This window comes from Centruroides sculpturatus, unplaced genomic scaffold, assembly GCF_000671375.1.
Source record: "Centruroides sculpturatus isolate CEXI.00-Female unplaced genomic scaffold, Cexi_2.0 scaffold1243, whole genome shotgun sequence".
In the NCBI taxonomy this organism is placed as follows: Eukaryota; Metazoa; Arthropoda; class Arachnida; order Scorpiones; family Buthidae; genus Centruroides; species Centruroides sculpturatus.
Window position 1 is genome coordinate 81,105 of NW_019385443.1, and position 22,590 is coordinate 103,694.

Genomic DNA, 22,590 nt, shown 5'->3' on the forward strand with positions numbered 1-22,590 from the left:
CGACTTACGCTACCCCGACTTACGCGAATCCGGAGTTACGCGATTTTCAAATCTCGTCGATTCGTCTTTTGTTTGAGCGCCACGCAACTCTTAATTACTCATTTCCCCCCACACTATTGTTCGGCTTACATGTTCGGACGTGTTCGACATATAGCTACAATTTATTTTGTGTTATTTGTATGTATTTATATGCAAAATTATACCCCGACTTACACGAATTCGACTTACGCGGTTATCGCTCGGTCCCACCTATCGTGTAAGTTCGGGGTATTACTGTACTCATTAATGAACTCTTAAGTACATTTGATGTGATTTATCAAATTTAATAAACTATAGTAAATTTTCCATTATACAAATTATATTTAAAAATTTTCTGAAATTTCTTTTATATATAAACATGTCACCACTAAATCATCATATTAAACAAAAATTTCCTTAAATTATTAACAATTTTCATCAAAATTTCCAGAAATTAACTCATAAGTAAATCATCATTGAATTTTTTACTTACAAATATCAGAGATGTTATAACATATGTAATGGTAAAGCAGGAGTTAATCTTTAATGACTGTTGTGCCAAAGTAATACAATGCAATAATATAGCATGCCACTTTTAATTTGTAAAAAAAGGCCTATACTAATTTACTAAATATCCAAAAAAGACTATTTAGATTAGGTTATTCATACCTGATCATTTCGAAAACATTTTTAAGAACCATGTAAACGAATTAGTAATTCATAAAATGAAATGTCTTAATTCTCAGGTAATGTAAATGTATTTTTTATTTTTTTAGGGTTTTTCGATATTTTTTTTAATAAACCTTTCCTTTTATGACACTAAATTGATTTTACATTCAAATTCCAGGCACAAATTAGCCACTTCAGTAATATATATTTACTATAAAACAGATTATTTGTCCCTGCTGGACCAAGCCTTAAGCCTACTTGTAGCCTGAATTATCTCAATTGAGTTCTGATAGTATTGATGGTTGAGCTTACTAAACAACCCACCAGCTAGCTGTATGAGCTCAGCTGCACTTGCCTGACCCAATCACCACTACATGAGGGAGGACCTAAGGGTAATATAATTTTAAGCAATAATTATGATAATGGGAGTATTTATCTTTACCCCTCTAGGAAAGTTTCAAGCAAATGCCTATGCATATTACTTGTGATTAAGATAAAAATATGCAAATGTAGTCTTGTGTAGTCCTGTAGTCAATGATTGTTAAAGATAGTAAATAAGTATGAAAAACTTATGAATTAGTCTTTAAAAGGTACTCTATAAATTGTGTTCTACAAGCTATATTACATGTTGTGAATATATGAATTTTATATAGAATTTATACAAAAACCAACTTTTTTAAAAAACTGGATTTTGAATCTCAACTTTTTACCCCCAAAAAATGGAGATAAAGGATATTTACAACTTATTTTAAAACTTTTTCATTTATTTAATATCTATAACATTTCAAAAATATAACAAAATAAAATCAACCAATGTCTACACAAAAGAAAACAAATGCCAGAAAATCACATTAAACTATAAAATTTACTCCATAGAAAACCATAAAGAAAAAACAATAATGAATGCTACAAAATGTCATTTTATTTCTTATTTTTCATATGAAAATATGATTTTAAAAAACAATCATCATCTATAGAGCTATTGCTCAACTGTGTTTTTATTTTGCACACAAATTGTCAGAAACAGAAAAAAAAACTCACTTGCTACCGAGTGTACCCTCTAATGCAAAAAATTCTTATTAGTATCCCTGCGTTTCTTTATGCAGCGAGAGTGTAGCGAAATGACGTCATGAGCAGTGTTGGCCAATTAGAAACCAGTTTCAGTGTGTTCGCTGTAAAGCGCTTCTCGAGCGCTGCATAAAGAAACGCGGGGTATCTTAGAGCTGGACGAAGTCACCTTTTCAAGTTCTTGAAGATATTTATGTAATCAATCTCGCACAACCTAATTTTGGGGCAAAGGGTTGCTTGTAGAGGTACGGTTCCTTTGACTTTTTGCTCCTATGGATATGCTCTACAGATCTGATGAGATCCCAACCTTCCATTCAGAGCTTGAATTGAGCCAAATTAGACGCTTTTTAGGCATAGGGGAATTTTTTGTTTTGTAGTTAGTTTCATGAAACTTAAATATTTAACAATATTCCCGTTTTATGCCACAGAAGATTCTGTGTCAAAATGTTGAGGTTTTTAATCAAATAATTAATTAATTTTATGTTTTAAGTGTAGACTCAAAAACCAGTTCCTTTACTTGGAAAAATCCAGTTTTTAAATTATACAAATTTCTTCAAAAAACCAGTTTTTCAAAACCAGGTTTAAAAAACTGACAAACCCTAATTTTATAAAACATGAAGCATCATCTGTAAGTAATAAATTTATTACAAATTTTTTCAACTCAAATATAATAAATGGAATTTTGAAATAATTATAAAGTGAAGAGAATGTACATCAAAAATCATAAGAATAAAAATAGATGAAAGCACTGTCAGAAAATTAATTATAAATACAATAGAGAGGTTGAGGCAGACATTTTAAACGTGTAGGTTGGACGTTCGGCGCCGCTTTCCCGTAAGCCTAAAAGTTTGACAATGGTGTTTGGATAGTCGGTGGAATCACGCTCGACATTGCAAACACCATCGTCAAACTTCTAGGCTTATGGGAAAGCAGCACCGAACGTCCGTCCTACACATTTACACATTTAAAACGTCTGCCTCAACCTCTCTAATACATAAATGTTATTTTTTACTCCTCTATTTTTTTTATTTTACTGTTCTGTGGGACTAAAACCCGCTGTTGTGTCATTTAAAATTTCTCTATCTGCCATAAATTGTAAAGCCTTTGTAACAGAATTATTCTATGGCTTTTAGATTACAGTAGAACCTCGATTATCCAGACTAATTGGGGATGAAGGTAGTCCAGATAAGGAAAAATTCAGATAATCAAAACAAATACTTTAATTTGTCTTTTAATGATAATACAACACGTTTTCTTTTCGATGGCATATCGGTAATATTAAAAGTAAATATTGTATTTAAATCATGATCAAATTTTCAAGAAACAAATGCTCGTATTGAATTTGGACTACTACTGACCACGCTAACAGACTACCTATTGTTTAAAAAGCTCTCTGGTGGCGCAAGAAAACAGATTTTATAAAATAAAAAGCAGTTGAAACTGCATTTTTATGAATAAAAATTTGACAAACTATCATTTTATGATGAGTAAAATTTTTTCATCACATTTGCGGCTTTTAAGTAATGCATAAACCTTCAAAACGCGAGGCCCTTCAGACCGCGATGCATAGGTGGTGGCCAATGTTGCCCATGCCTTACGCTGCCCTTGGCCATAGAAATGATGTAATTTGAAAATAAATTATTTATAAATACATATGTCAAGTTATATTTTTATTATGATGCAAAATATATTTAAGAGTTTACAGCCACTGTGCTGGGTGAGACGTTGAAACAAAAAAGATTATGCATTCCATCAGGTACATAAACAGTATCATAATTCGCCAAGTGCAAATCAGCAAATTTGTAAAATTTTTGTTTATTTTGAACAATCCAGATAATTGAAAATCCAGATAATCAAAAATCCGGATAATAGAGGTTCTACTGTATTTATAGCAAATTTTTAACTGCTTATAAAAGTGAATAATTGCAAAGGATGCTACTGTGTTTCCCCGAAAATAAGACATCCGCAGAAAATAAGACCTAGCACAGATTTTGCTGAATTGCGAGATATAAGACCTCCCCCTGAAAGTAAGACCTAGCTAAGTTTTTTAGTCGTAACGGTCATCGACAGATGGTTGAAAGTGGCCGTTGGCTTTTTGAAAGTACAGCCACTGATTGGTCAGCAGACAATTACGCCACACGGCATGATTTGCATAAGACTATGGCTTGGGAATCACAGATTTGCATAACGTTACGGCTGGTGATGGCTAATTGGTCGGCCAGAAACACGTCACATGACATTTGCATAGTGCTACGGTTCAGTAAGCACTAATTAGTCATCGAGCCCGATGTTGACGCTATAAAAAGGCGACAGTTTGACACCCCGGATATACGTCACTCTCGTCTAAGTTCGACTTCGGAATTTTTTTGTTCAATAATAAATGTGAATTCTTCTTTCTGGAAAAAATAAGACATTCCCTGAAAATAAGACCTAGCGCATTTTTCAGAGCAAAAATTAATATAAGACACTGTCTTATTTTTGGGGAAACACAGTATTTGAAAAAAAATTATTTAAACTACTTTGTACAAAAATATCTAATTTACAATTGATTTACTTTATTGTATTTTAATTTTCAAAATGTTACTTGTTAGTATAGAGTATCATTAACTTAATTTGCAGCATTACAATACAGTACAGAATGACTTTAGGGTTTCTCAACAATGGTTCATAACAGAAAATATAATGCTTGAAATTTTTTATTAAATTATTACATTTCATCAGAAATTTTACTCAACAATTAAAAATTCAAGTTCCTTTAAAATAGGTATTGATTCAATTAAGAAAGGAAAGAAGAATTAAGCTGTTTGAAAAAGATATAACTTATTCAAAAATTTATATTTTTTATATTTTTGAAAAAGTTCACTAGTTTTTGCACTGATAATACTCTTTCTATAGTGAAATTTTCATTCAAAAATTTTTGACTGGAAAGAAATATCATAATGAATATTCATATAATCTAATTCCATACTTTTTTTATCATCTTGTAAACTGAATAAACTTGGATAGACTTAATAAACTCTAATGAAAATTAAAAATTGCTCTGAATTTTTCCTTGGAGTTTAAAGAATAGCTCAGTTTTAAATACCCAGTGTGTCTTACTAATTTACAAAACATACCTGTTTACTGAGAATTTATAAAGTTATATGCAGGAATGAGTGAGATTAAATTTATATGGAAAATTATATTTCTTATATATTATGAAATACAGTAGAGCATCAATTATCCGAATGACGATCAACCGAAACGTCGGTTAACCAAAAGCTTAACATCGACGAAAATTCAATGCGAAGCGACATGCAACAGAGAAAAATTTAAACATGGGGTATATTAATATACTATTATTGGGATATACTAATATACTATATTACTAATGTATTTTTTGTACATAATTGGTTATCTGAAAATTCGATTTTCCAATCCGAACAACCCCAGTCCCCAATTGATTTGGATAATTGATGCACTACTGTATATTTATGACAACGCATGCATGCGTGTCTTTATACTTATATTTTAAAAAAATCTCTTATTACCTAAAATTATTAACATTATAATAAAACCAAAATTAAGTTTTTATCACAATTATTAAGCAGCAAAAATGCAACTCTACTCAACTATATAAATTTATCTATTGAAGACAATGTAATTCCAATAGAGAAAAATATTGCATGCATTCAGCAAACTTAATTACAAATATAAGAAAAAAAATTATTTTTACAAAAATAAGACAATTTGCATAAAATGTTTGGCCTTTTATAAGATGATCTGACCAATCTTATATGAAGAAAACATTTTAACAAAGTAATGATGATAACTTCATGATGCAAAAATTACTCTAGAGTTGAAACATCATTAAATTAGAAATTTAAAATTACTTACTCTTCTGGTGTTAAAGGCTTAAAATCTGCAGGATCTTCTGGATATTGCTATTAAAAAAAACAGTTTTTAGAAAATAAATACAATAAAATAAATAAATTTATGTTAAGTTGTTATAAAAACTGATAAACTTCTAAGAAATTAAACTTGTAAACAAATAACTATGCTAATTTTAAAGAAAGATGTATGCCATTTTCTTTTCCACGACATTTTTATAATTTCATTTTATACACTATTATTAATTTAANAAAAAAAAAAAAAAAAAAAAAAAAAAAGCTTGCTCTACTTGATATTGGTGATTTCAGCAGAAAATTTAAAAACATTATTGTGTTTTCTGTTTCTATCCGTGCTATATTCACACATGGCTCCTAGCCTAAATCTATTTTAGTTTTAAAAATAGTCAAAAAATTGCTCAGATTTCCCTTGTATTGACAAGTTTTGAAAAAAATACTATTAACACTTCAAAACATTATTAATTTTTAATAATGTTTTGAAAAAAACATTATTAAAAATGATGTCAGTCATAATTAAAAATGTAATAGTCAAATGTAGAGGTTTGACAGATTTAAGCTTAAATTCAAGTTATTAAACCATCCAAAAAAGCATCTAAAAGCCTAAATTTTCTGTGAGAAAACAACTTTCATTTAGGAAATGTGTGTTTGGCATGCACTCTCAATTGAGAATATATACAGTAGACCCCCTATCTTCAAAATTTTTAAATTTCAGTTGATAATTGTTCAAATTCTGCAGTTTTTCGTACTTAATGTCCAAAAGTGATACAGTAGACCCCTATAACGCGGGTTCATATAATGCAGATTCGTATATCGTGGCGANATAAGTAATCTGTTATGTGCATTAAACCTTACAACAAATTTAGGTTTAAATACAAGGGCTATTTTTAAAATAAGATCCGTTTGTGAATGAGAGAGAGAATGGCACGCGATTGCAGCAGTGTGCATGAGTATCTGCTTTCAGCATGCTTTGCACGTGTTTAGATACCATTTGCAGCAGTATCAGCTGTCTGTGTGCTGAACTGTAGAAGTTTATAATGTTTAAGAAAATTGAGTCATCCACTGACTGTAAGAAATAATCTGTTATTCGATTTCAGCACAAAAGATCATGGTAAGTGTCTTTTGGGACAGGAAAGAGACTTTGTTAGTAGATTTTATGCCAAGAGGTACAACAATCAATTCTGATGCTTATTGTGACTTTCAGAAAACTCCATACAAGACAAACAGCGTGGCCTAATGTCTTCTGGTGGCAGGCAGCAGATTTCTTTGAAGTCGGAATTAAAAAAATTTTTGAGGCATATGNAAAATTAATCGATTCTACACTAATCCGACTCAACATTTCCAAAATACGTATATTTTTTCGTAGTTTTATAGGAATCGTAATTATAGGGGGTCGACTGTATTTCCTTTTTGATAAGAATACACCCATGATTTATCAAAGATTATGTGAAAGGAAGAAAAAGTTTTCAGGACTGAAACAATACCTAGAGTCCAAAGAAAAATGCTCACCATAACAGAAATTTTAATATTTAATCACTTTGATATTATTAACAAGTTTAATAATGATGCCATGCTTCATCTAACTAATAATAACTATTTTTTGATTTGATGAAACAATTCATTTTGCTATAGTTATGTTTATTCTAACAAATCTCAAGTTCAATTAAAATTGTAAACAGAAAAATGATCACAAACTTGATCATTTAATATAGTAAAACTACCAAAATGATAGTGGTTCTGCTTCAAACTTATCGCCACAGTTTTACAAAAAACAAAGAATTATTTTCATTTGTTTTCTTTAGTAATTTATCTACTCCATTCAAGCTGGACTAAAGATCACTGTATCAAAATTACAAAATTTGAGCTATTATATTCGAGTAATCCCATAGGCTTACTCTAATGCAATCTGACCATCTTGTTAGACATATATTGAGAAAAATTTTTGGAGAAATATATTATATAAAGCAGGAAATACAATAAACATAAAATAGTAGACTACCTTTATGTAGATATAACCAAGAATTCATAAAGATTAGTATATAAGATATTCATATTCATTTATGTGGTACACAAATGCAATATAATAGTAAAATTCATCTCTGCATAAGAATTTTTTGAAAAAACTGATTTTCATAAAAAAAATAAAAAAACAAGAAAGTTTGTTCATATTCTATAACAGATTAATAGCAGAATAATTAAGATAGCACATAATTAGTTGTCACCCACATCCATACATTGAAAAATTACTGCAATTCAAAATCTGCAGCTGTGATTCACTGCAATTCAAAATTTTGGTTAAAATTAATTTAGAATTCAGTACTTCATCTATATATTTAGTCCTAGAAAACTATAAGTGATTTATTAGTCACATGTAAAGTTTTGAATTATCAAAATTGTTGATTAATATAATATAATAATGATTTGTAAATCTAGAAGCTAATTATTCAGCATTAAAAATATTCATGAAATAATACATATAGTGTTACAAGAGCATGTTTTAAAAAAGTACAGAATACACACAAAAATATAAGATTGTGGCAGTACACCATAATTTTGTATATATGCACTAGTTGTAAGCCTAATATTAATTATTTGATCTTGTGTTCTTTGTTTCTCTATTTCTCGATCTTTCGATTTTCACTTCCTTATCTGATGGGGGAAACACTGTTCCGAGAACAAGATGAGAAGACAATAAGGAGTGAGCACCTCAAGGCATGTTGGGTGAGGAAATGATGGTCATTCTTGGCGAGGATCTGAGAGCAAGCAGACTGCAAGTGACGAGATCCGGATTGTTAGTACAAGGAACAAAAATACAATGAATTGTCTATACGATTGAAGGAAGAACTATTGAAGGAAGTCACACAATTTTTTTCTTGCTTGAACAGCATTCTTACCTTTTCGGTAATAAAAGAGCAAAATATGCCGAAAATGCTGCTTTTGATCTTCCATATTTGATGGGATACAAAAAATAATTGCACAGAATCAAACAAAACTTTTTTCAAATAAGCCTTAAAATGCTAGCTGTCAAAATATATAATTATAATATGGTTTAGAATGAAAATGGCAGGAAAAATACAACTAATCTATCTAGTGGTAAAAAAAATGAACTTACTTTCGAAACAACCCAATACATAATAATAATAATTTAAAATATACCTGTTATAAATATCTGGAAATCTGTGTTAACAATAATCTGTATTGGAACTATCATATATAGATAATAGCGCACACATATATATATCTAATGTATTTAGGAATTTTCAATCACATTAATTATATCATAAATAGAGAAGTACTTAAAACATGCATTCAGTCTAACTTACATTATATGCTATTGTAGTATGGGGACTCTGCACCTAATTACAATAAAGTCAAACTACAAAAATCAGTTAGTGAAAATCCTTTTAAACAAAAATTATTTCAGTGGCAGATGACTGAGATAGAGCAGATAGAAAATAAACATCTCCTGTACATTAAAAATTTATTAACATTTTCTACAATTATAATTTTCATGTTTTTTCTTCACTACTAGGTGCATAAATAGACAGAAGGCATTTTACATCATCTTTATTAATCTTTCATAGGCCGATACGCGTTTTGGGCAAGGCCCCTCATCTATCGGCATTACATCCGGAATTTTCTTTAGGTTTCGTTGTTACATATATATTTTTTACATTTAAAATTATGTATTTACAGTTAAAATCATTAAAATATCATTGCAATTTAAAATATATTTATAATTAAAATTACTATTACAGTGAAGGTTTCATGATTCGACATCTAGCATTTTCCAGCATATACTCTTCTCAGCCGACGGATGAGAGGCCTTGCCCAAAACACATATCAGCCTATGGAAGATTAATAATGATGTAAAATGCCTTCTATTTACTTATGCACCTAGTAGTGAAGAAAAAACAAAGGAAGACACAGTCTCGGAAATACATAACTACAAAGGTAGGCTGAAAAGTAATGCACACATGCTTGCAGAGCACAAATGAAATGATTTTCAGAAGCACGCCAGGTCACATATGAAGGTCACATATTCCCTCTCTATGCTTATGTGCAGTTTGAGGTTGTTGCGTTCATTCAGTATATTTTGAGAAGCGGAAATATGGAGATGTGTTCTAGTGCTATGTCAACGCGAGTTAAACAGCATGCTGTTATCGAATTTTTAACTGCTGAAAAAGTGACCCTACTGAGATTCATCTTCGTTTAAAGGCTGTTTATGGTGACAATGCTGTTGATAGGTCTACTGTAAATCGATGGATAATAAAATTTCATGGTTGCGAGCCTGGAAAAGCCATAATTGTTGATGAAACATGCAGTGGACGTCTGATCACTGCCATAGACGATTACTGTTGCCCCCTCGTTGCAATGTTTAATTCTTCTCAGTACATACAGTCTCTAAAACACCTCCAACGTTGAGTTTGTCATGTTAGAGGCAGCCTGGTGCCAATAATCTTGCAACATGACAATGCTCGTCCACACACCTCACGTGCAACTGGAGAGGCTCTGCAAAACCTGAAGTTTAAATTGATTCCACACCCTCCTTATTCCCCTGATCTTGCGCTTTATGATTTTTATTTTTTCCTCTACTCAAAGAGAGACCTCAAGGGTGATCATTACACCTCGGACAATGAGGTGAAGGTAGCTGTCAAGACCTGGATTCAAGAAAAGTCGGAAGAATTTTTCAGTGACGGAATGAAAAAACTTGTTACACGTTGGGAGAAATGTGTTAGCCTTAATGATGACTATGTTGAAAAATAAACATATGATTTTGAAGCTTAAAAATTGTACTTTAATGTACTTTTTGCCTGATCTTGCTATTTGTTTTTGTTCATGTTCTACAAGCATGTGTGCATTACTTTTCAGCCTACCCATGTATAATTTTGATATAAATTAGACAAAAATGATTACAATGTTTAAGATTTAAATGAGCAAAGAGATAAAATATCCCATTAGATATTCTGAAAATAGATTAATTCCAAAAAAAGTGGTTGACAGTTGGTCAAAACAAATGATAAATGTATAAAATATTGGAATGCAGTTCAGTGTCAGTTGGTATCATGATTTTCACAACACATTTGCATCAACTGGCAGTAAACATATTAATCCACAAATAAAACAAAAAATATTAATATAACTGTTAAAAATAAATTATGTAAATTTTTTAATATTCTATTGAATGTATAATAATGCAATTTTATCCATAAATACTATATTTGTGCCTGTTTTATTTTATTACTGTACTTTTGTTAACATTTTGTGTTTATTGTATATTAGACTTTTTTTTGTTTTTAAATAAGAATAAAATAATGCAACATCAGCACAACAGATTCACCTAATTCAAATGTTATAGGGCTACCAGGAAAGTGTATGGTAGAACTATACCATTTTGAATTATGTGAATTTACACTGAGGAACATGTTTCCATCATATACATTACACTTGTGACTTCCTATTATGCTGATAAGGGAGTTTTAAAATGAAAATGTTTACAATGTTTACAGAATAGATTATAGAATTATAAAAGGAAATGACAATGAATTACAAGACACACAAAATATAGAACATCTGGCATCACTATATATATATATATACACACACACACACACTCACATGAATGAGTCATTTAAAAAAAATCACTACACAATATTTACCTTTCGGCATGCTGGGCACAGTCCATTCTCATCTGTTCTTATTCGATGCCAACAAAATCTGCATATCTGTAATTAATTACTCATATTATGAAAAATTTATAAAAGTTTACCTTTTCTTAATTTATGAAACAAAATAATTAAGACTATCCTATTTTAATTAAAATCTAATTATATTGATTAGCCTTATACAACAAATTAATTTGATTTTCTGCATCAATATAAAATTATTTGTACATGATTCATGAAGATTTCAATTATCCTATAATCAAATGTTAAATTTGGTAAGAAGTTTTAACCTTGATATCGACTGTTTTATTGGAACATTGAATAAGTTCTTGCTGTTTTCCAACAGATGGCATTACTAGTACTGCATGCGGGTAGTTTATGATGATGACACATCTGTAAGGAAGTACGATAAGCAACCTTGAAATTCAGTATATGTCATTTCGCCGAAGTGTAAACAACTTTTTTCCATAGTGTTAAACATGTTGAGTTTTGTGCAAGAAAAAAAAAAGGTATTTGCGGGAATTTTATTGCACTATTTTTTTCAAAAAATTCTGCAGCTGAAGCTCACAGAATTTTTGTTGAGACTTACAGAGACCATGCTCTGTCGGAAACAACATGCAGAAATTGGTTTAGATCAGTGGTTCTTAACCTTTTTATACTCGTGGCCCATCAAATATTTCATAATTTTTTGTGACCCGCATTTTTTTAATAATTTATATTTGTTAAATTATCTATAATAAATTGATTTTTTTATTATTGCTTTATTTTTTCTTATAATAAAAGTAAAACAACTTTATTATTTCATTATCTATTTAAACAACATTCAAACTTCACAATTAAACATAAAAACTCAATTTTTAACAAAACGTAAGAAATAAATAAAAAGAACTAAATACGAAAACTTTATCTTTCTTATTTCACTTTTCAATACGATATTCAGTTTTACATCAATTTTCTTTTTATTACATTCTGAAGGAAATCGATACTATTATTATAAAGAGGTAAAGTTTGTAAGTTTGGTTGTAGGAGGTAATCTCTGAAACTACTCATCCGATTTCAAAAATTCTTTCACCAAAATTCTTTCCAATATTTAGAATGGACCTTCAGGGTGGACATAGGCTGTATATTATTCCATTAAACATTCATATAAATTAAAAAATATTATCTAGGTAAGCATTATATTTCTGGTGTCAATGGGTGGTGAGGGGCAAGACGCTTACATATACAAGATAGGTAACTGCGTGGCACAGTTGCGTGGTCAGCGAGTTACGCAGTGCATGTGTCCGAACTTGTATATTATATAGATGCAGAATTCTCCCCCTGCAAGGAGAGGGACAAAATTAAGGCTTACCATGAAGAACTCGACTTCTATTATACTATTTTAGATGAGGTTTTTTACATTTTTGATTGCGTTTTAATAGGGTATGTCAAGAGAATGTACACTAAGAAGGGATTTTTCGAAATTCTCTCCTGCAGGGAGTGTTATACATTTATAATAGATACATTTTGAGCCACAGCAATGAGTGGCCTGGTACAGCTAGTTTTGCATAATTTGGCGGCCCCCAGCAAACTTCTTATTGACCCCAGGGGGCCACAGTCCCATTAAGAAACACTGGTTTAGATGCTTCAAAAATAATGATTTTGATGTTGAAGATAAAGAATGCTCTGGCACACCAAAAAAGTTTGAAGACGAAGAATTGGAGGCCTGAACTTGCAGAATCATTAGGAGTTGATCCCACAACAATTTGAAGTCCCGAAACATTTAAAAGTATTAGGAATGATTCAAAAGTAAGGACATTGGGTGCCATACGAGTTGAAGCCAAGAGATTCAAACAACATCTTTTCATGTGTGAACAGCTGCTTCAAAAGCAGAAAAGGAAAGGATTTTTGCATCATATCGTGACTGGTGATGGATACACTACGATAACCCTAAATGTAGAAAATTGTGGGGTAAGCATGGCCATGCATCAACATTGTCAGCAAAGCCAAATATTCATGGTTCAAAGCTTCCACTCTGCATTTGGTGGGATCAGCTGGGTGTAGTTTATTATGAGCTGCTCAAACCAAACAAAACCATCATGGAAGATTGCTATCGACTACAGCTGATGCATTTGAGCTGAGCATTGAAGGAAAAGCATCCACTATACGAGCAGACACACAACAAAGTGATTTTGCAACATGACAATGCTCGGCCACATGTTGCACAACTGGTGAAAACGTACTTGGAAACGCTTAAATGGGAAGTCCTACCCCGCCCACCATATTCACCAGACATTCCCCTTCTGATTATCACTTGTTCAGATCGATGGCACATGGCCTGGCTGAGCAGCACTTCCATTCTTATGAAGAATGGAAGTGCTGCTCTGAAGAATGGAGAATGGAAGATGCCAAAAACTGGGTCGATTCTTGGATAGCCTCAAAAGACGTGTCATTTTTCTGACATGGAATTCAAATGCTGCCAAAATGATGGGAGAAAGTAGTGGCTAGCAATGGACAATACTTTCAGTTACATGTTTTTTACGACTGTTTTTAAATAAAATATTAATTTTCACAAAAAAACAGCGAGAACTTATTCAAGTTCCCAATAGTATCATTGCTACAGTAAGTAAATATATTTAAATATGAAGGGTAAATTTTAAAACATCAGAAGAACTGCAATAATGAATTCTTAAACATTTGCAAAAACTGTTTTAGAGTTAATAATCCTGATTGTTCAAATAAATAAAAACAGCTTAAAATTACCAAAATTATTTCAAAGCATTTTTTTTCTGTTTGGGCCATTTTCAGTGTATATGTGAACTGAATTTAGAAAAATATAAATAATTTATATTCATTAATTTATAAGGTATTTATATTTATAGATATAAATACCTTCATTATTCTAAATTAATTTTAAATATATAGTGAAGATGGCCTAAAATGAAACTAAAAATGCTTCAGAATAAATAATTTTAACCTTAATCAAGTAGCTTGTGTACTGAATATTATAGTATCAAGTTTTATGTATTTTCTTGATTAATCAAATGTTAGTTATTTCACTCATTTTGTGAAATGTTTAAAATTATTATTGAAAATTGAAATCAAGATAAAATATTCAAAATAATGCTTATTACTTCTCAAAGCAAATTTTCAATGTTATTAATTAAAGAATTTTAAAATTTCCTAATGACTTGTTTTTATATATTTAAAAACTTCATACTGTTACTACTTAATTATCAGTTAAAAAATAAATGTGTATGTATGTATGTATGTATGTATGTATGTATGTATGTATGTATGTATGTGTGTGTGTGTGTGTGTGTGTGTGTGTATTATTCCCAATTAAGCGGAAGAATCCACTGTATATATAGTGGATTTCACTTAATTGGATTAGTTGAAATGGATTAGTTGGGACACATTGGGTAGTCCCAATGTGTCCCAACTAATCCTTTCCTGCTACTGGGTAGTCCCAACTTTCCTGCTACTGGGTAGTCCCAATGTATCCCAACTAATCCATTTTGGCCCAATTAAATGAACTAATAATAAATTCTATAATAAAATATGTAATACATAAGTAATAAATAAATTAGTTAAAAAATAATAATTAGGTACCTATTTTAATGCTTTATTAAACCCCAAAATACAGAAAATATTTGTACTATAAATTTGCCAGACTTACAGCAATAGATAACTGATTTGCATAATGCTAGTGTTACAAATATTAATTAGTAGTGAAGTACACAAGGGTTGACTACTTGATCTGTTTCTGATCAAATAATTTTTCCTTTCTTTCTTTTTAGTTAGAACATGTTCTAACTAAAAAGGGAAAAAGAAAAGGTTTCATCCAAAAGTCATTTTACAGTCTTCTTTTGAGCACAGTTCCTTTACTTGGAGATGGGCCACTTCGGCGGGAGTGTCCATAGATTCTGCCAACTTGATGCTGGTCTCAACAATCGGATGGCTGCTGTCTGAATCTAGATGTAATTATGCACACAATATCTTCCAAGGGAATTCTAGTTGTCTTCCAACTCAGTCGAGAGACCTCGAAAAATTGTCCAGCGATCTTTGTCCCTTTGATTTCAAGGGGATCGTCTGGTCCAATCCAGAGCAGAATCGGTAACTCACATTCAGGTCCACCTCAGACAAAATCCGTGTGACACGTCCTGCTATGCTGATCCCATCGGAAAAACTGAACTGCCCAAGCAAAAGACAAAATTGCCTTGTCTCTGCCAACTGTTAGGCCTACACGACATTAGTGTACATAGTGCCTACATATTTTCAAAAGATTACTAAAATATATCAAAAATTGCTAAATTCCTTTCCTGCTACTGTCCCAATTAAGCAATTAAATTATGCATTCATTTATTAGTTTGGTTTCTGTCCTTGAGATTTGGCCCATTAAAGCAGCTTCCCTGATTAACTGGTGGCCCTATTAAGCAGAATCCACTGTGTATGTATGTATATACACAGTTTTACTGTATGGAATACTATGTATGTATGTATGTATATACATACATACATAGTATTCCATACAGTAAAAAGATATATATAAATTAATAAAGTATTACAACCATGCATCAAACTCCAATTTTAATCAAATTTAATCTTTTAAATTCTTAAACTGCTTAACTTCCATTTCATTTTTGTAATTTAAAATACTCTCTCCAAAAGTAGGCAAACTGTTAACATGAAATGTTTTTTTTATTATGACATAAGAAATTCATTAATATGCTACAACAAATATATAAGAAATATTAAATGGATTTACAATTATATTTAATAGTTCCAAATTTTTTATTCTGGTAGGAAAGCTTGTTTGGGAATAGCAATTTTTCTTGTGTGTGTTGTGGATTCTATGATTCTATCCAGAAGAAATCAGAAAGGATATGATCAAATTCTTGAAGAGATCAAACAAATTTTAGGAATACTTTAATAAATGATACTTATGTTGAAGAATATGTGATTGCTAAAAGCAATTACTTGAACTTGACAAGTTGTAAGAATTTATTAATATATAGTAAATTTATTATTTATATATAACTAATAAAACTTATATTAGAAGTTTGGTTTCTTCTTGCCTATCTTGTTGTTTCAATATTTATTTTATGATTAATAATTTAATCTATAATAATTGTGTTTAAATATTTTAGAAAATTACATTTATTCCCCAAATTATTTATTTTGATCTTATTTCTAAGTTTATACTAATATTATAGAGAGGTAATGTTTGTAAGTTTGTTTGCAGCAGGTACTCTCCGAAACTACTCATCCGATTTCAAAAATTCTTTCGTCAATATTTAGAATGGAACCTCAGGGTGGACATAGGCTGTATATTATTCTGTTAAACATTCATATAAATTAAAATATATAATCTAGGTTAAGGCTTTTATGTCAACAGATAGCGCTACGAGTGACGCCCTAAGTTTGCTTTTCTGTGAGGCATTATGCTTTTCTGTGAGGATGAACCAAAGCAGATCATCTTCTATCTATCTATATAAATAAAAATGTAATGTTCGTTTGTTCCTACCAATTCCTTTGAAATTTTGACACAATGCTGAATTCGAATATGCACGTGTTTTTATATAATATACATGTCAAAATCATCCCCGGGAGATGGACAGGATTACGGCTTACCGTAAAGAACTCTGCTTCTATTTATATTATTTTAGATGCGATTTTTTTGCGTTTTTGATTGCATTTTAATAGGGTACATCAACAGAATATACACTACAAAGGGAATTTTCAATATTCCCCCTGTGGGGGAGAGGGACAGGATTAAGGCTTAACGTGAAGAACTTGGCTTCTATTATACTATTTCAGATGCGGTTTTTTGCGTTTTTGATTGTGTTTTAATAGGGTACATTAAGAAAATGTACACTAAGAGATTTTTCGAAAAATTTCCCCCCCACAGGGGAAGTGTTATACATTTATAATAGATACATTTTGAGCCACAACAATGTGTGGCAGGGTCTGCTAGTTATTAATAAAAATAAATAAATAGGAGTAAGCTTTCCAGAAGGAAGTCTGTTCTAAGAAATATTCACATCTAAATTCTTTGAATATTCACTTTTCAGAATTTCCTTGAATATAAAATGTTATCTGGAAATTAAGTAATTAAAAAAAATGATAACCAGTGAACTAGCATTTGATGATAAATTCAGGAATGTAACCAGAAATTTGAGTGTAGGTCACCCACATTGCTGACTTGCACAGACTTATGTATGGTAGCTTAGATAGGTAGACTATCATAAAAATGCAAGCCCAACATTATTAGCAATACATCATTGAGCAAGAAGTTGCCATACTGGGGCCTTAGTCTCGAGTTTTTCGTGTTACAACTCCCAACATGTTGAAGGTGTCACATGGTACCATCTCACACACTGACGTCAAATTGGTAGTCTCGAGTTCTAACTCACGTGCTTTCCCATCTCACCATGCGAGTTGCTACTCACGTTGAGTCAAGCATGTGAGATCGCTACACGAAAGTAAAAATGGCTGACGGATATGCAATTCTTAGAAGATCGAAGAAATCGAAGAGTTAGAAAGAGCCGAAAGACGTTGTTTGAGAAGGCAACAAATTTTTCGACCACGAGTAGATGACATTTCTTTTCATGTCAAGTCAATACTAATAAAAAAAACTTTAATTCATAATTGATAAATGTATACAGCAAATTTTTCTAAAAATAAAAAGAAGTATCTAATTCATCGAAAAAGAGTATTAAAATGATAGTAAATTATATGTATAGATTATTAAAAGCATAGACACTACATTAAGATTATTTATTAATCAGAAGTGTTAAGTTCTGATTAATAAATAATCTTAATAGACAAAACAATTTAAGAAATAGATCAAGGAAGAAAACTATATGAAGAAAGGATTAAGTTTAAATACATTTTCCATTACATAACGGATTTTTTAGGTTCAACACACGCAATTAATTTTTCAAGTAATTCTCTCCACAAAGCGAATTGTCTTTTTCTTGTAAATTCGTTGTCGAATTTTCCGCTGTTCATTTTCTTATTATTTTCTATATATGTTACTAATATTTCTTTTTGTTCTTCGCTTATTTTTTAAAATAAAACATTCGAGGTTTTCATTTTGTTTCTGCGTACTATATTGCCACAAGACAACTTTTAACTGTAGCACGTGTAAACTAATTCGCGTTGATTTGTTTACAACTTGTTACAGTTAAGTTGATTGGTCGAATCATTATAGTCGCAAACCCAGATGCATTGTAAATAATCCCATCATGCTTATCGACAAACGTAAACAAGTGAATATGACCTACTTCCGCTCGCCTTTCGAGTTCACTCAAAGGGTCTAACTCGAGACTACCAATTATGTGAGTCATAGTAACACAAGTGAGTTCGATGACGTCAGTTCGAGTACAACACGAAAAACTCGAGACTAAGGGCCCTGATATAGCAGCTTCTTGCATGTCATATGCAAACCAGTGATAAAATGACAATGTTGAATATAAAAAGGTGAACAAGAGTATTAAATTTTATTCTTCTTTAACCTATGGCTATCCATGTAGCCTAGTATGAATCTGATGCACCTGTTTTCTGTTTCATCCAGTGGTCAACTGCTTGTGATAACTTTTTACACTGTTTACTTTAAACTTGCATGGGTAGCTGTGAAGGTCAGCAGACAGCATGTGGGAGGTTTAGTGTTAGTGTGGGAAATGCTGCCCCAGTAGCTACATCCTTGTAAATTACTTCATCGCAACATTATTAAAACAATTATTAATTATGACAATATTTATAAAATTGTCTTCCATTGGTTTAAATTAATATTTATCATCATCAGTTTATACTACTATACTACTAACCTGATAGCCACATGTGCATGGGAAAAAATTAATATCATCCATTTCTAATGGCTCCATACATAAAGGGCACTAATTTAAAAGAAAAAAAATTATAAAATGTAATAATTTTTATCTTACAATAAATTGTTTCAAATCAGTTACAAAAATTTTATAACTAAACTTGTATAAGTCATATAACTTGATCACAAGAGCTTAGTTTATTTAATTGAACCTGCTATATTTTATTTTCAAGTTAATGAAGTATCTTAACTTTTATTAGAAAAAAAATCTAAAAATGGTTTATTTAATTAAAATTAATACTTTTACTATAAAAAAATTTAAGAATTAAGCTAAGTATTGTAACACTAATAACTAAGTATAGTAAATAATTAGAGAAACAATCATCATGTTCTTTTTACATGAAACTATAGAAATATAATTTTCCAATGATAACTGTCATAGACTGATGTGCTAAACAAATATTTATAAGATACAGTAGAAACTCAAATTATCAAAACTTTGGATTATCTGAAATAGTTTTCAAACAAAAAACTAGAATATGTAGCATTTTACTTACTACAGAGTATAATACACAGAGACCAAACTCTCCAAGTTATGATGTCATCCGTTGATTGTTGCAGAGCAAAACTAGGTCATTTGCATGTAACATTTATGTGAAATTTTGAGTAAATTAATTTACTTTCAAATATAGTAATTGCATTATAGTATTTATAGTTTATGCAACTTTAAATGCACAGTGCTTGATTGGACCAAAACACAAAAAAATAATTAAATTTCTGGATTATTTAAAATTTTGTTTTTCTGGAAGACTCCTGGTCCCATCAAGTTCAGATCATCATGTTTCCACTGTGAAAGACCAAAATTAGAGAATGTCGATATTCTCTGGTGAATGTTGACAAATACATTGATGAAAGACCAAATATTTCGTTATACAGTAGAGCATCGATTATCCGACTCAATTGGGGACTGGGGTTGGTCGGATAATTGAAAAGTCAGATAACTGAAAAGTATGAAAAAATCCATTATTAGTGTAGTATATTATTATATCCCATGTAATTAGTATATCGCTATTAACCTACTTCGTGTTGAATTTTCCTCCATGTTAAGCCTATCAAAATTTTTTAAAATAATAATCGTCACTATTGTATCGTTAAAAATTAGAAAATTAAACCTCATTTAAATACTGGCTCCCTTTCATGGTCGAGCCAGTGTTGCCAGCTAAAACATGTAAAAATAATATTAAAGTAGCCAAGACATAGCCAAATATTGTAGCGCCACATCACTAGCGGACATTTGAAATTTGCCGACTAGGACGGTCGGATAATCGAGGCTCTACTGTATTTGTCATAAATTGTTATCAACACCTAAGAAATACCTGTAGCTTATCTGTCACATCTCTGAGCTGCCTGGTGATACGTGATATTTCATCCCTGGCATTAAATAATTCCTCTTGCAACCAGACGTTCTTTAAAAAAAAAAAAAAAAAAAAAAAACATAAATTTAAGATTATAAATGTAAAAATCGCAATAGATGATGTACTACTTACTTCTTTGGANGGTCAAAACAACACCCAATGTCGACAGAGAAGTGACAGTCTGTTGCCAAATCCTTTGTGGGTAGCCGGAGGTAGGACAAGGTCGTACCTCTTTTCCCAGCAACAGTTTGGTGGAAACTGCCTACTTTGTCACTGGATGGCAATTTTGTTCTTTTGATCCCATGCGGTGGGTATCGGTTTGTCAGGTCAAGTGGCGGAAGATAAGAGGGGTCGTTGGTAAGGCATCAGCGATATCCAAATAAGACACCATTAACAGATCAATTCGTAATCACGCAATAATGTAATCAGTTCATAATTTGTAAAGTTACTTTTCATAGATGAGATTTCTTCTCAAGAAATATCGCTGAGAGAAGCAGCTGCAGCTAATTCGAAAAGTGGAAGGCAAGGCTATACATGCTGTCATTGCAAAAAGAAGTGTTCCACGAATAAATGCAGTTGTAAAATCAAGGGACTTTGTTCAATTCAAAGTATCACAACAGTTTAAGTTGTTGCAATAAATAAGATTGTATAACATTAATCACATAATATATGTGTAAGTTTACTATTGTGTATTATTTTTCTTTTCTGATTAAGAATGTACTGTTCGTTTTAGGTTCAACAGTTTATTTACATGTGCTGTTACTTAAGCTTTCTCCTATTTTGACATATTAAGATGTTGCATTTTTGTCTTAATGTAATAAAAATATTTTTATTCAACATTCATCGTCAGTGCACGACGAATGTCGACATTTGCCAGTGTAAGTGAGAAATAATGATATTTAGCAAATATTTCATACATACATGAAAACTCTGTGAATGCTGACATTCACTGGAGAATGTTGACATTCGCCAGATATCGGTCATTCACAGTAACATATATATACAGTGGAAACCTGTGGAATACAGTGGTATTATATATATATAAATGATCAATCATTAGGAAAACAGCACTTTTTCAGAAAGAAAATATAAAAAAATCAAAACAATGAGATTGTTTTTGAATGAGATAAACATCTAAGCTTAGATTTAAAACCAGAACACTAAATTTAGTCTCAGTAAAAAAATTTCTTTCTGTATTAAGTTTTTGTTATCTAGTGTTACAAGTGAACAATACATTATAAGGCTGCAGTGCCCAACCTTTAGTCTATCTCAAGCAAATTAAGAATTTAAAAATTTTAGGTGTGCCACACATAGGAATTTTTTTTTTTAAATCAGCAACAATACATAAAAGAAAACACAATAATATTACACTGGTACTGTTTATTACTACTAGTAATCTACTATAAATTAAATACAATATACAGGTAGTCTACCCCCTATAACACGGGTTCCTATAGTTCAGATTCCTATATCACAGCGAAAAAATTGTGACAGTATTTGTATTAACATGCTAAAAAACTCCTATAATTCGGTAAAATGTCATCGCCGACTCGTGTCGTAACAGGATTGGTCAAATCTAGACCAATAGCGGATATTGCACAAACCGTTGAGTTTAAACGAGCAGCGAACCTACTAAAAACCATTTATTATTTAACATCCATAAAAATTATATTTATATTAATGATGTCTCCAAAGTTCAGCGAATTTTTCGCAAAAAAAAAATAATTTATCAGGAAGCACATGAGCACCATTCGATGACAACCTCCACGACGAAAACAAGCTTAAGCAATGGCGTGGTTGAATTGAGCACGCTCGGTAAGTAATCCTACAATTTTTTGTATATAGCATAATTTATATGGATTATTCCCAAAAAATTATAAATATTTTGGAAATGTTGAGTCGAATTAGTCTAGAATCGATTAATTTTATAGAAGAAACCTTTCAAACAGCCATAGTCCGTAAACTGCATACATGCCGGGCTGTGATCGGCTGAACTTGTAGAAAATGGATTCATAAAAACCGGAACTTATCTACCATGTTATAGGGGGGGTCGACTGTAT

At 31.1% G+C, this 22,590-nt stretch overlaps 1 protein-coding gene across 1 annotated transcript in view; it reads right to left on the minus strand.

The window, feature by feature from the left end:
* LOC111639065 (CCR4-NOT transcription complex subunit 4-like) overlaps window positions 1–22,590 on the minus strand; it is a 104,385-nt gene that overhangs the window by 76,011 nt on the left and 5,784 nt on the right. Inside the window, 4 exon segments of the mRNA XM_023384838.1 lie at window positions 2,809–2,857; window positions 5,632–5,678; window positions 11,300–11,365; window positions 19,117–19,185. Coding sequence (XP_023240606.1) covers window positions 2,809–2,857; window positions 5,632–5,678; window positions 11,300–11,365; window positions 19,117–19,185 — 231 coding nt within the window.